The sequence below is a fragment of the Cyanistes caeruleus genome, chromosome 1 (assembly GCF_971803275.1).
Source record: "Cyanistes caeruleus chromosome 1, bCyaCae1.hap1.1, whole genome shotgun sequence".
NCBI lineage: Eukaryota > Metazoa > Chordata > Aves > Passeriformes > Paridae > Cyanistes > Cyanistes caeruleus.
In genome coordinates, this window is record NC_141701.1 from 84,169,655 (window position 1) to 84,184,499 (window position 14,845).

At 37.9% G+C, this 14,845-nt stretch overlaps 1 protein-coding gene across 4 annotated transcripts in view; it reads left to right on the forward strand.

Moving 5' to 3' along the window:
* Positions 1 to 14,845, forward strand: part of MYLK4 (myosin light chain kinase family member 4) — an 82,084-nt gene that overhangs the window by 37,269 nt on the left and 29,970 nt on the right. For 2 of the 4 annotated variants that reach the window (XM_023919779.2, XM_023919780.2), the window contains exon 1: positions 11,181 to 11,979. The exons of the other annotated variants lie outside the window; for them this stretch is intronic. In XM_023919779.2, the coding sequence (XP_023775547.1) occupies positions 11,335 to 11,979 (645 nt within the window). In that variant the 5' untranslated portion in view covers positions 11,181 to 11,334. Of the gene's footprint in view, positions 1 to 11,180; positions 11,980 to 14,845 lie in introns of those variants that run through there. 4 annotated transcript variants of the gene reach the window in all.

A 14,845-nucleotide genomic window follows, 5' to 3' on the forward strand; every position in this document is an offset into this window, starting at 1 on the left:
TTACCTTGCACCTGTTCTGGCCACCTGCATAGATGGGTCCCCTTAAATGGTTCATACTTCAGTTCTGGTGTCTGTAGCTTAAATTATCCTCATAAAACTAATGCTGAATCCCACAGCAAGGACCAAGCAAAGGCTTAAAGCCTCCCTTTTGGTGGCCTGCAGGTGTGCACTGCAACAGAGTTTTAATTTGAAGCAGATGACAACAGGAAAGCACACTGTTTGCATTTTGGAAAAGAAGTGATACAACTGCTGAGCTTCAGTAGACTGAGTTCTTGGTTTGGTTCTTCTGTAGTCACTGAGAGAAAATATCTGGCCTTCGGCACTTGTGATCTAACTTAAGCCATTCTGTTAACACAAGGCTTTAGTTTCGGACTCCAGCTTAATAATCCTGACTACTGAGTTCTTTAAAGTATAATTAAAGAGTGCATCAGACTTTATGGAAGAAAAAAGAAAGACTAAACTCTGATAGTTGCATGAAATCAGGGATTTAAGAGGTAGGACTTCAAGTGTGGAAGTGATACAATATGGTAGGAAGGTGAGGCTTCTCAGCAGACAGCATAGAAAGAATAAAATATTTTTGCTAAAAAGAAAAGAGCAGCATTTCCTCAGTATTTACAGGCTGAAACACATTAATATTCAGGAATATTAATAAATGAGTAATACCATTCTCTCTTTAATTAGCCAACTTCTGTAACACTGGTGTACTTTATTATTTACTCAAATTGCAGACTTATCCAGGGTTACATGTTGATAAAATTTCTGTGAAAGGAATCTTCTGTTTTGGAAAAGCTACAGCTGGCCAAAGGAAGCACTGTTTTTGCTTAGCTAGTTAGCCCAAAGGCCAAGCGCTTTAAATCTTACATGATTTTACTTAACCTGTGCATTAAGGTGGGGAAATAGTGTTTCAATTGTGGGCACTGTGATCCAACTCTTGTGTGCTTTGGGCCATAGTGCTCATCAGATGCCCAAACTGACCACTGAAAACAGTTTTCCTGCAGCATTTCCATGAGATAACACCTTATCTCTTCTTTCCTGAATGACACAGCTTTTATTTTATTTCTGGCCTGCCTTAAGGAACACTGCTTCCCAATAAAAGCACTTGAAGTTGAAAAATGGCAAATTTGCAGCCTCAGAGTTTCTCCCCCTATTCTTAAAGACTGTCTTAACATCTGGATGCATACATACAAGTTTTTGGGACTTTCCTGGGTGGTAAACAGAAGCACGTTTACAACAGCTTGACTTTCATAACTTTTGTTTCTTCTTATTTATCATTTATTTATTCATCCTTCCTTGTGATACTCCCTCCGCTCCATTTAAACAGGTTCTTTACTTACTCTAGAATGCCTGAAGGGTCATAGACAGAAGTGAAAGCATGGGAAAAAAATATATCAGTGTTCAGGGATGCATTTGTCAGGGGCACTGTGGGTTCTTGAAGGTGAAAAAAGCATCTGCAAAGTAAAACCTGCTCAAACTCCGTGCATCTGCCAGGAAAGTCCTTCTCTGTTAGCAAAGGCAAATACTTGGCAGTGTGAGTCCTCTCCCCACATTTTGTGTGTGACCATCAGAATATATTTAGTACACACAAAACATTTTTTAAATTTCTTTTTCTCTTGGAAATAATTTAATTTGAAATTGCTCACAACAATAAGGCCAAGACTGATGTTCATCTTTGGAAGTTTTCAAGGTGAACAAAACCCAGCAAATTAAAATGAAAAAGCTTTATTATAGAAGATATTTGGTGAATCTCAGCTTGATTTTTATATCAGTATCCTACCAGCTACCAGGGAACCTTTTAGAACTCACCAGGTAATGCAAAATTGAAGAAGTGACATGCTGGATCTCTGTAACAGCTGTTGATATTCTTAATTTGCTGAGTGTCTTGGTTGGGCGGTGGATGTGGCTAATCTTTGCAGCCAGGTGTCAGAGCATCTGGAATGGTCATTTAGTTGAAATATGTGGGGTTTAAAGGAGACAAAAATAGGTGATGACTGTGATGGCTTTCGAAGTTCAGCTGTAAGGCTGAGAACTTGTCATGTTTCAATTTGCAGTGAACGCTTTAGGGGTGAAAACAGCTAAGGGAGAAAACATGTAGCTAAAAGGCATTTCTGTTGCTGAAAATATCCACTTGTGCAAAATGGTACTAACATATGCACCTTGGGCAGGACAGGAGGACAAGGAAAAAGATTTCTGTGACCTTTACTTACCTCATGTCCATTAATTCTGTCATGAAATTGAGCAGAATGGGCAATTTCTATTGGTATAAAACAAATGAATCAAAGGGGAGAGGTACTTGAATACTTAGCTTCCTGGATTGTAGGGCTTTTTAGTATAGCTTAGAAGTTAAATTTTAGGTAACACCCTTCCTTTGAATTCTTCATCCCTAAAGCATAAAGTAATGCTATGGAAACTTGCTAGGTTCAGGTTACAATCTGTTAAAATATCGACGTTCACCAGAATTAGCCAACTCTACAGATAAAATAAGCTCAAATTGCCCCTTTCCTGAATACATTGTTGCTGCTATGTGCATCTTACGGTGCTTTTCCTTTTTTCTTCTACACAGTTCTGGATTCTGACATCCATGCCTAGTGTGAATGTACCATTTATTTCACTTTTTCTGATGCTAGACTTTCAAGAGATGAGTCAAAGCATTTTCTGCATTCAGCTTTTTATGATGATTTTCTTAATTCCAACTCTGGTTGCAGTCATACTAGTAAAAAAGTGTTTGCTTCGGTGGAATCTGCCTGGATAAATAACCAGAATCCTGGCTTGCTTACAAAATGAGTGAATTCCTGGTTTTTGTTGCAATAAGTGTATGATACAGAACTGGGCTAATAGTAGTTGTGAGTAGTGTTTATTGTTATTTTAAAGGAACGGAAAATCCATAACATTTCCTTCCCACTTCTGCACTGCCATAGCTGATCTCAGAGTAGAAGGCAGCAGGGAACAAACCACCATGAGTGAAAACAAATCAGCAGTCATTTGTCAGAAGAATAATACATTACCCTCATTGCCACACAGGGATCTTCACTAGCCTGGTGGTGTTATCTTTTGGAGCATCCTTATAGCAGAGAATATGGGTTCATTCTGAAGGAATCAGAAGATGTAAGGGTTAGTTTGTAAAGCCAGCTGACTATAGAGAGACAGCCCAAGGCACACATGGGTCTTGTCTGCTCTGCCTTTTGAGTGGGAAGTCAGCACAGAGGATGTCCACTGTTTCTGACCAGACCTCTGCTATTTTGTACTGGACAGCAGGTAAGTTTTGCACTTGGAGAAAGCTGAACTGTCAATGTGTTTCTTCTGGAGAGGATAGTACATACTTTGAAAAACTTCTACCTCCCAACAGGACAGGCAGCTCTGGGGCTCTTCTCCGCAGCTCTTTTAAGGATCTTTTAATCAGTACAGTTTCCCTTTCTCACTGAAATTGCTGTATTTTTAGTATGTTCTGATGGAGCAAAAGGTGTTACTTACATCCAGTTTTCCATATAATCACTTCTGATGACTGTCCCTTTCAAGTCTTTTCAGCCTATCCATCCTGAATTAACTTTTTTTTAAGAAAAGGCCTTTTGTAGTTTATAAATTTTAATACAGGATGCTAGCTGCCAGAAAGTTTTGGATTGAAACCAAAGATTTTAACCAGTCTACCCAGCAGATGAAATGAGGTATAGCTCCTGCTGCACCTGGAGACAGTACTTCTTTCATTGCTCTGTTTCAGAGTTATGACACCTCTGCTTTAGCCTCAGAAAGTCAGGAATTTTCCTTTTAACAGGCTTCCTGGAAATAGAGTTTTAGGCTATTAATGGGCAATTTATCACACAGTATTTTTCAGCCTTAAGAAACTCTGGGTTTTGAGGTTTGTTTTGTTTTTGGTGTAGTTAATTGGGGACAGCTACGCAAAGGTGAGACTCTTGATGTGTTATCTTGACAGCAGGAGATGATAGCGGAGACCAACCCTCAGTGAAAGAACACTGTGCACTTTGGTGGTGAAGTGCTTTGAACTTTGGCTGTTAAGCAGACAGATGCTGATTTTGGTGGCTTTTTTATGTGCTGTGCAGTTCTTATTCATCCAAAGAAACTCATTAACCCTGGAATGCCATGTATGAGTTAGTTGTTCTTGACCTGGATAAATGTTGCATGCCGCACCATGCAACTTGCAGTTACACAAGGTTTCCTGTGGAAATGCTTTTCCACATCAAGGAGATCTGCAGAGTTCCACAGTATGAGAAATTTCACCCCCAGAGTATTGATAGTGCCTTCTGTTATAATTTTCATCTTCAAAGATATTTTCTATGGAGGGATATACAGGTCAATTAACATTTATTTTTCTGTAAAAGGTGGTCACATAAATGATTACAGAAAAGGTGTCAGTATATCAAAAAGACCAGTACCAGACACCTGCAGATTGATCACTGAACTGTGTTGGGATTTCTCTCTGTAGTTTGCTTCAGGGGCTTGCTCTCATCATTTATCCCTGGGATACTCCAGGGTACTTAGTTACCAGAGTCATTACAGTAAAGGAAGTCAGAATTCATAATTAATTAACAGGTCGTAGTGTAGTTGTGTGCAGAGAGCCCTTTGGAGCAGTAAATTCCCTAGTCCTACCTCATGAAGTTCAGTGCCAGACTTTTCTTGCTGTATGCTCCTGCACTGTATGAAGCTGTTTCCTTTTCTGACCCTAAGCAGAGCTGCAGACAAATGTTTTGGGCAGACCCCAGAGGCACCATAATGGTATATCACTTATGATACAGTATGTCCCTTAAAATTAGGGATGCAGTTATTTCAGCCCCCATGGTGAAGGAGTCTAACATGACTGCTGATTGTAGAAATACATCCTTTTGGATAAATTTCCTCATCTATCTTGATGGATCTTTTCTGATTGGGAAGGGTGGGAGGAATGGGGGCAGAGGGAAGAGAATGGTTTTTCTGTTCTACCATCAAGGACATCTGTGAACTTTCAGTAAACAGCATATCTTTCTGAATCTGGTTCATAGCTTTCATGCTTGCTTTCTAATCTGTTTCAGAGCTGGGCAGCTGTAAGCTTATACTGTTTCTCAGTGAGATGTTTTTGTGCACTAGAGAAAGAGCAGACATGCTTTAGCTCTCACGTGCACTACTGTGTACAGGCTTTCTCAGCTTTGTGACTAGCACATGGAAACCTTTGAGTATTTTGGTTAGTGGCTTTCCTGTTCTCCAGTCTCAAGTTATTCCTTCTTTGAGACTTACTGAGATATGGATCTTACTGAGACTTCAACACAAACATGCTGTGCATTACTTTATTTGCAAATTATTAAAGGAGACAGACTTTGTTCCTAGGGATGTCTACAGTTTATGACCTCTATCACAACAGGGAAAAATACAAAGACATGGTTTATCTCAAAAACACAATTGGTGATTCAGATATAAAAGATACTGTTGGAACTCCTCTGCTATGTGTTGTAGCCAGTCCAGCCCAAAATATGCATAGTTGGGGAAAATCTGAGAACAAAGTCTGCATTTCTCTTGATCAGTTTCAGAAAAAGTTTCAGAGTGTTTTTTTGGTTTTGTTTTTTTTGGGTTTTTTTTTTGTTTAATTTGTAGATGATAGATCATTAGAATAGATAATTTGAACTACAACTTCATAAAAATAGGATAACAAATATTCCCTGACCTTTCTTAATTTATGAATGAGTTTTCATTAAGTGAATTCAGATCAACCGTAGGATTAATGCTGAAGACAAAGTAGTGGTCAGGATGGCAGGAGATAATTAATTTTAAGAAAGGAAGAAGAATATGGAAGTTCCAGATATGTAGGGCAGAAATATATAAGGCATGAACTAGACATTTCAAAGAATAAAAATAAATGAGAAGTCAGCAGAGAAGTAAAATAACTGTAGATATTCTTACAAAGGTCTTATTTTAACTTATTGAAATATAAAAATAATGGAGAGTAATTTTGTTATTTGGGCTCCTGAAAAGCATCCTGCTGTACATTTATGAAGTTTTCCTCTTCTCTGTCCTGAGGTTTTATTTTAAAGACTTAAGCTTTTATTTTTTCTTTTTTTTTTTTTTTTTTTCCTTTTTTTAATAGAAAAGAAGATAAAGAAGATTCATATATTTTAAGGAAAGCAAAATGTTAGCTTGTTTTCCTGGAGATACAGCATAACATGTTAGCTTGTACCATTTTCACAAATGAATTTATTAAAAATTCACAACATCTTTGATTTCTTTTCATCTAGGAAGGCAACTTCTCCAGAAAAATACTCAAGAAAAAATCCCCCCATTTTTCTCAATACTGATCACTTCTAAGTACTGGTAATATGTTTTTGTGTGCAATGTAACTATATATTTGGGAGAAGGAGATGCAATAATAAACTTCGAATACATTAATTGTATTCGCAAAAGGGAAAAGAACAGATTATTCTAGTCATCCATGGATGGCACAGGATGAAATCAATTGCACCAAGGGAAATTTTGACAGTATTTTTGGAAAACTCAGAAAGTAAGTCAGAACTAATTGTTCACATACCTGCAGCCCACTCCCCTTAATATACTCTCTATGTTAACCCAGTCCTTGCCAGGACACAGGTACAGAAATGTAAAGGAGAACATGAGTGAAGAATGGCTGGAACATGGTGTGTGCAACACACACATGCTGCAAACTCATGCATGGCAGGTGGCCCCATGTTATTTCTGAGGGATAAACACCCCAATCCTCCATTGCTGTCAAATATTAAACTGGACATGGGAGCTTTGGAGATACCTTGTTCAGAAAAACTCAAAATTAATGAATGTGTACCATGTCCTCTAGATAAAGTTCAGTTGTAGCAGTCTTTCACAAAATATGGCATATCCTGATACTTGGCTTACAGCCTAAAAATGTTGGAATAAGACTCTACAAGTAAAATATTTCCACTTGTATTCTTGTTTATAATGTTTGATGCCAGCAGACATAAATTTATGAGGTGCACTGTCTGGACCTTTAATTGTTAGGAAAAATGGAGAACTGAACTGAACTAAATTGAGAAGACTCAGTCTGAAAAAGCATGGAGGGAGAGAATAACTCCTGGTAACATGGGTCCAGTAGAACAAGATAAGGTAAGGCAGGGTAGTTAACAGATCAGCTTTATGATCAGAGGACCAAGAATTGATGAAAACTTAGTGGACAACTTTTTTAAGCAGAAAGCAGGCTTTCTTTGGACTATCAAGTTGTCATGTGAACTTAAAAGAACCACAAATATTGCATATTTTTACTGATTAGAAACAGTTCAGATGTTTTGGGCTATAATTTCTTCTTAAAATGTTTTTTTTCTCTAATGCCTATGAGACTGAGATCCAAACACTGTAGAACTGAGGTCCTCCTGCCTTTTACAGGCTTTGGGGCAGAATGTGCTAAAAGCTTGGTCTGGGCGTCTCTGAACTGGAGGCTCACTGTTCAGAAGCAGACAGCTAATAGAACTATGCTAGGATAATTTCCTAATGCTAGCCAGCTTTCCATATTTGTGTGTGCAGAGAAAATAACACTGGATGAAATTTGAGTTCAAGAGAGAAATCAGAAGGAAAAATTTACTTCTCCAGTCTGTCCAATCTTCAACCATAGCTCGTTTAACTATGTTAAGGTGTATGTATGTATAAGGTACGGAGTTTCATGCTATCTCTCGCAGGCTCACTGTATCATATCTGCAGACATGTTAAAAATGTGAAAGTCACAGCGGGAGCAATGTATCCATTGGTACTTCATTGCTATTTCTTCCAAATTTTCAGTGCCACAACACTTGGAAAATTGTATATGCTGCTTTAAGGCCTTTTCCAACTGATCTTGAAGTAAAAGAGAACTACAGGTTAACTTTCATTTAGGTAAAAGCCACTCAAAAGAATTCATCATCAACAGAGCCGCAACTGTATTAAAGAAATTAAGCTGTATGGCAGATTAGCAAATACCATATATTTTCTCAGTTGATTAGCAGGTGTTTGTTACACCTGTGTGATAAAATTTCCAGGGTTCAATGTCAGCAGCTGACATTGTCACTGCCATAGTGCAGCAGCCTAGTGTTAATATGCTGAACTGTAGTATTATGCAATACTGGGAACAAGGAGAAGCATGTCATCTTTAAAACTAGTGGAATTGCTTTCTTTCTAATGTATTTCAATCAGTTGTATTTCTTTGTTTTCACTTCATGAAAAATACCTGTTCCTGCAGCTCATACCCTTATTTTCCAACAGACTTTTAAGCATATTTGGTGCTGTGCAAATCCAGTGATCAGTCATCACTAAAATTTTTGAGATGAAAATAAGAATTCTTTTATGTGGGCTTATTTTGTACATTTATATGTACAAGTGCTAAGTGATTATTTTAGTTACTAGAAAAACTGCATTCAGCTATTTGTTTATTATAAATGGCTGAAATTATTTACATATAGTGTTATTGAATTGCATAATGTAGCAGTAATAATTCACAGTACTGAGAAGGAAATATTCAAATACTTAAATTACACTATTTTTTACAGAACAATTTCCCTTAAGTAATTAATTCTCACTGAACTCCTGAAAAGCATCTGAATATGTAAGGTTATTTCCAGTTTACAGACCAAGAGGCAGCGATCACAGATTCCCAGGTGTGAAGTTACTGGCAAGAGCCTTCTGAGCCTAGAAATCAAGCTGATGTTAGTTTTCTTTCATTTATTCATATTTTCAAGCCCCTACAGAGCAGTTCTCTCTTCCAGTTCACCTTCAAACAGAACTGCTAACATACTGAACTTTTAATGAAGCTTTTTTGTAGTTTGCTTTCTACCCTTTCAGTTGTATGTCATGGTAAAGTAGGACTTTACAGATGATACTTGATAATGGGATCTAACCTCACAGAGCTTAAAACTTTTATTGGTGTTTATAGTACTGGTTTGAGGTATTTCACATAGTATTTCCCTGGGCAACTGTTAGAAGAGATTTAAATGTTTAACATATGTGGCTGTGCACAGTAATATAACATGTGATTTTACCACTGCTATCTGTATGTCCTTTTTTCTTTTAATAATTTCTTGCTTTAACAAAGTATTTCTTTTGAATAGGATCCTTGTGCAGTCTTTGCCTATGAAATTCCCTAGGCCAGGAGTCCTAGCTGAATGAGTGGCAAGGTCTAATCAACCTTTAACCTTATTTTTTGTGTGCAGGGATGGCAGGGGACAGGGGGAAGCTGACCATGAATTCCTGCAGGGATGTTCCATCCAAGATAAATGCCTTTTCAAACCTGGCCAGTTAACTGACATGCAAATGCCTCTTCTGGAAGTTTGTGTCCAGCAGGGGCCTCTGCAGATATGAAACTGTTAGTTCATGTTTCTAGCAGAGATGAACAGAATAAGAAAATGGGCTTCAAACAAAACCACTTTGCTGGAGATTATGTGATGTTCTTTGTTTTGTTATTACTTCCTCTTTTTTAACTGCTGTCCTCCATATTATTCTTTTCATGAAACAGAGATCTTTAAATGGTTGTTTGATTGTTTTTATAAAAATCCTGTTTTCTATTTTAAAAATATTTAGCCTTCTCAGTGAATATGCTGTACACAGTAACACATATTACCTCTTGGTAATTTCTGTAATTTAAAGAAGAGATTTCAATCCATGTTTTAGGGTCGTGCATGAATACAGTTCACTTTCACTTGTAGTAACATGCTGATCCCAGAAGGTGACAAATGTATTTATGAACCTGCAGTAACCGGAGAACAAGCTCCTGAATTAGCTTATCCTTATCAACACTGACTACATGTTGAATCACAAATGATTGTGGGAGAATGCATTTGGAAGCTTTTGAAAGCTTCAGCTGTGATTGACTCTAAAAGACATGTTTGGCATCTAAAATTGAAGAGAAGACCATGCAATTGTGAAAGACTATTTAGTGTGTTATGTATACAGAACTCACTATGTCCCTTAATTATCCCTCATGCTCCCTGTTTAAAGGATGAAGAAACTATGGTTGGCAAAAGAAATATTTCACAGGGGCCACAAAAGAAGCTCCTGATCCTTTGAGCAGTACAACAGTCCGGCTGTTTTTCAACCAGCTGGCCAACTTTATGAGTTTATTTCTATAAAGGATGTGTCAGCTTTGCAGACTGACCTATGTGTGGTCAATCTATGACAGTCATTTGTCCAAGGTAGCCGTTTCTTTGTGTTTCAGAGGCAGTATGATGATCATCAGGATAATCCAGACTGATTTACTTCTTGCTCCTGTGGAGTATAGCTGTCTTGAGATGAGAAATTCTGGCTTTATTCTTTCATTTAAATTATCTTTTTATTTTTTAACCAACATAAAATGTGTTCAACAATTCACACCTACTCTTAGGGAAGACCTGTTCCCAGTAAAGTAATTTCTTTTTTGTCCTATGTTTTTTTCTGAAAGAAACAAAGGTCTTTTGCAAAAACAAAACTTAATTATACTGTTTGAGTTAAGAATATTAATTTCTTATCATGAGACATTTACTGTCAGGCAAACAAAGAAAAGAGCTGAGTCTCTATCAAATGTTCTGTTTTGGTATTTGTATGACCAGATCATAGTAAAATATAAGCCTCTTAATTTGTGGCAAATTAGAACAGCCTTGATAAATACAGAACTAAATGAAGATATTAGCTATGGAGCTAATTACTAGTGCATATAGAGCTGGCTATATGGTAGCTAAGACATAGGATAGGATAAAAGGCTCTGATATTTTTCATTTTTCAAAATATTTGCATTCCAGCATCTCCTTCCTGTTTTATTTTTGTTAATGTATTTGTTTTCTAATGCTCTGTTGACTTCCTGCCTGGCATAACAGGCTTTTCAAGGAATAGAAGTTTTCACCTAAAAAGTTTTCCTTAAAACATAGCAATTTCAAGCAGCCACATTTAAGTTCCCTGTGAGGACCCTTATTCTCTTCAGAGCAGGGATCACATTACATACTAGGCTTTTGAAAAGCAACAACACCACTGCCAAAGTCTCTCTACCCTTAATGACTTCTCATGTATCGCGTAGCCTTTTTGCTGTCAAATGCCATTGGAGTGCAAATAGTTTGGTCCTTGCTAGGGCTGATGTCACTGAACGGAGTGCATTTAGGATATGCATCTCTCTATTCACTTCATTTGGAAACAGATAGATATATATATATATGTGTGTAAAGAAAAGAATGGATGAAAGGCATTTTTCTGCTAAATAATTTGGGTGTCTCTTTTCTCTGTTTTAGTCAAATACATGAGAGTAGTTTATAAATTAGTTGAGCTGGAGTTGCCAAACTTGGCTGTATATCTGAGCAGCCTGGATGGAAAGCCTTTGCAACTGATATTGTCCTCAAGCAGCTGATCATCAGAGCATTTCCTTCCCATACCCAAACCAGCAAAATGACCACATCCAGCAGGCAGAGCTCTTCTACGTCTATGGTCAACAACTTGGCCAAAATACTCAATCCAAACACTTTGCAAAACCAAGGGCCAGATAATGGAATGGAACCTCCTCAAATTCTTCATGTTGAGAGAAGTGATGTCAGCCCATCTGAAAGTTTCAACATCATGGATGTGAAGTTTGCCTCCCTTGAAGAGAAAATTGATAAACTGTTGACTCTGCAAGACAATGTCCTTAAGAAGCTTAACAGTGTTTCCCAAGAAATCTGTTGCATTGAAAAAGACATGGAGATGGTAAAGGCGGAAACATCTGAACCTGGATCAAGGACGGAAAGAAACAAAAAAATGAGAAATAATGAAATGAAGAGACTTTGCCTTAAAATGAAAAAATCTCTTTCTGATATAAACAGGAAAGCAGAGCAGCAGGTTAAAAGGCTAGATGGACTTGAACAAAGTGTTTCTGGACTGCAGAAACTTGTAGGACCTCTGGTAGAGAAGGTGAAAACATTAATAATTCATAATTCAAGTGTAAAACATCATGTTAAAAAACGTAAAGTTTGCAAGGCAGGAGCTGGACATCCCTTTAGGATGCATGTTTTCTCGGAGACAACAGCTGGTGATCTGCTCAAGAAGAAAAATGAAAAGGTGAGCCCAGGTTTGTGTTTCATCTTGGCAGGAATCATTGCAAGCTACGGATATGCTCTGCTACATGCTCAGCTTTTTAGTTTTGTTGACATTTAAGAAAGAACAACCAATGTGTTCTAAAAGTGAAAAGTATAAGAACAAGCTGAGCAAGTTTCAGTGGAAAAAATATGGAAAAATCTACTTGTTATACAGACCTTCATTTTTTTCTAATTATTCCTTTGCAGCTGTAAAACATAACAACAAAGAACATAAAAAAGATTGACAGACTTCAGTAGTCTTGGGTCCTGGCCATGAATTTTACAATAATCCTTTCTGAATTTATAATTACCTGGGGGAATCAAGTTGCAGCAGTTGTGTTATGAGCACCAGAGTCTAGAGATTAGTGGAATTGGTAAAAAGCCTCCTTGGGTCAGGGCATGTACATATGTTTGTCCTTTATTTCAAAGAACATCTTAAGTGTGCTGTTCTGATCTGGTATTTCTCTCCATTGGTGAGGACTGGGGACTTCTAAACTGGGATCTGAGGTAGGGTTACCGTAACTGGAGCTGGAGCTGTGGCTTGTGTAAACTTCCCTCTGTAAAAAATGACTCTGTTACCATAATGAGAGTTGCATCATATTCTTTAAAGTTCAGGTTAAAAGACACCAAAAATCTCTTGAAAGACTCTCTTGACTTTAATAAGTTCTTATAAGGTAGTTTGAGTATTCTTTTTTGGTACAGAAAATTAAGGAATTTCTTCTGACAAAGTATGTTGGTATTTAATTAACCCACAGTGAACCAAAATGGTTCCTTTTCATATTTTGTTCCATTTTGCTTAATTTTTTTTTTCTCCCAAAAAGTCACCTGCAGACTTCGCTCTTTGGTTCATTTAAAGAATAGCTCTTGAGTTTGTTTTTCTACAGTTTTTGAGCAGGATAAACATCATGTAAAGGTATTACTGGAAACAGCATTCCTTGAAGTAAAGAAGCACTGCACTCAGTATTACTCAGAATGGCCTGGTCAGCAAACCATGTGCTTTTCACCTCGGTTACCCTCAGGCAACCCCACTTCTTAGACAGACAAGAAGCATTTGAGCCTTCAAAGGAAACTATAAAAATGCAAGTCAGCGCTGAGTAGCAGCAGAGGAGCATCTTGTAAAGCTCTGTCAGCTGAACTGACTGATCTGTCACTATGCAAGGATATAAATTGTGCAACCTTGTTTCCAGAGCATCATTAACTGAAGAGAAAAACAGCTTCCTTGCGAAAGAAGACTGACAACAAAAATCATCATTAAGGCCCTTCTTGAACATTAGGCTGGACTGGTTTTAAAAAAAAGAGTTTCAACAGGAGAGAAGGTTTCTTATTTTATAAAATTACTTTGATAAGAAAATATTATTTATTTTGAGCATCTGAGTTTAGGGATTCTTTTACTTTTCAAAACTTCAATGAAAACATCTGTTGTAAAAGCCCCATTGGAGTGAGACCCATAGGTCATCTCTGAAATACTGCCATCACTGCAGTTTGTGGTAGAGACCTACTTATCTCAGTGAAAGTACATATTCATCTAAACTATTTAGAAATGTAAACTGAATCATGTTTAAACTGGCATGTTAACAAACTGGCACCTCCTGGAGACCAGGCTAGGTGCAAGGCTCTCTGCCATAGAAACACAGGGCTGGAGAAAGCAGAGGACCTTGCAGGCTTTGCTAGTGAGTTTGTGGGAACCAAAGGGTGTAGCAGAACAGGAAGAGCTTGTGATCCTGACAGGTCACAGGGGAGCCAGAATGGCAGAGATGCAGGTGCTCCCCCATGGAGAGTTCAGGGCTATAAACCAGCTGGAAGTAGAGGCAAGGGGCCTTGAACATGATGGAATCAGAGGTAGCCAGCTGACAAAGACCCAATAGAAGAGCAAGTGGAGTCTCTGTCTTTTTTCAACGGCAGCTACATTTGTGATTCCCTCACTGATTCATTTTCGTTTAGGCAGACTCTTGGCGATGTTGAGTGGACTTGGTAGGAACTTGTCTAGCATGTGGGCTTAGGAAAGGCAGCATGAGCATGTCTGGAATCATGCTGATGATATTATTATGTTGTTTATATTTTGTTTGTTTTATGAGATAGCATACGTATGTTAACTTGTCATTACCTCCTCTCTGTGTATGTGATTTATTAGAAAAGGGCCATCATAAAATTACCAAGCTATCCTGTGAACAACAGCTGGCTTTGGTAAACACTTTAGTCATCTTAGGTTTAAGTAAAAACAGACTTGAAGTCAGCCCTGCATTAGGAGTACCAGAACATGGAATGATATCCTTCAGCAGAGACTGCTGAGCTTGGCTGTCAGCTTAGTAGGAGACAGTGTGTACTGGCATTTAGGGCAAACAGACGAGAGTCTCTGGGTGAGAGGGAAAGAACAAGATGTCTGAGCAAGTTAGTCAAAATACTGGTCCATGAGATACTGCAAAGCTGTTTGCTCGTGCCTACATATTTGAATTAGACCTACGTATTTTTCTATATGTTTTACATAGTTGTGATTAAAGTTAAAATAAAAGCAAAGGAATAGAAAATAGGGGATTTCACCCTTGCAGAGTTTTACACCTGAAATGCACCACTAATACCTGGTGACATAGCAAATGAACAAATGTACTCAAATGTGCAGATACCAGTCCTTGCTTCTCATAAGGGAATCCTCGTTCCCATCTCTAGTGCCACATGATGATAGTTTTGAACTGTGCTGACCTTGTAGAAGTGCAAGCTGCCAGGCAGCAAGAACAACACCTCTTGTATCATAGGTGGACTTCTTGTAGCAACAATAAACAACCCTTCTATCCTGTTAGACATGCACAGTCCTATTCTGTTTCTGTATGGCCAGGAACAAGGCAATCCATTCA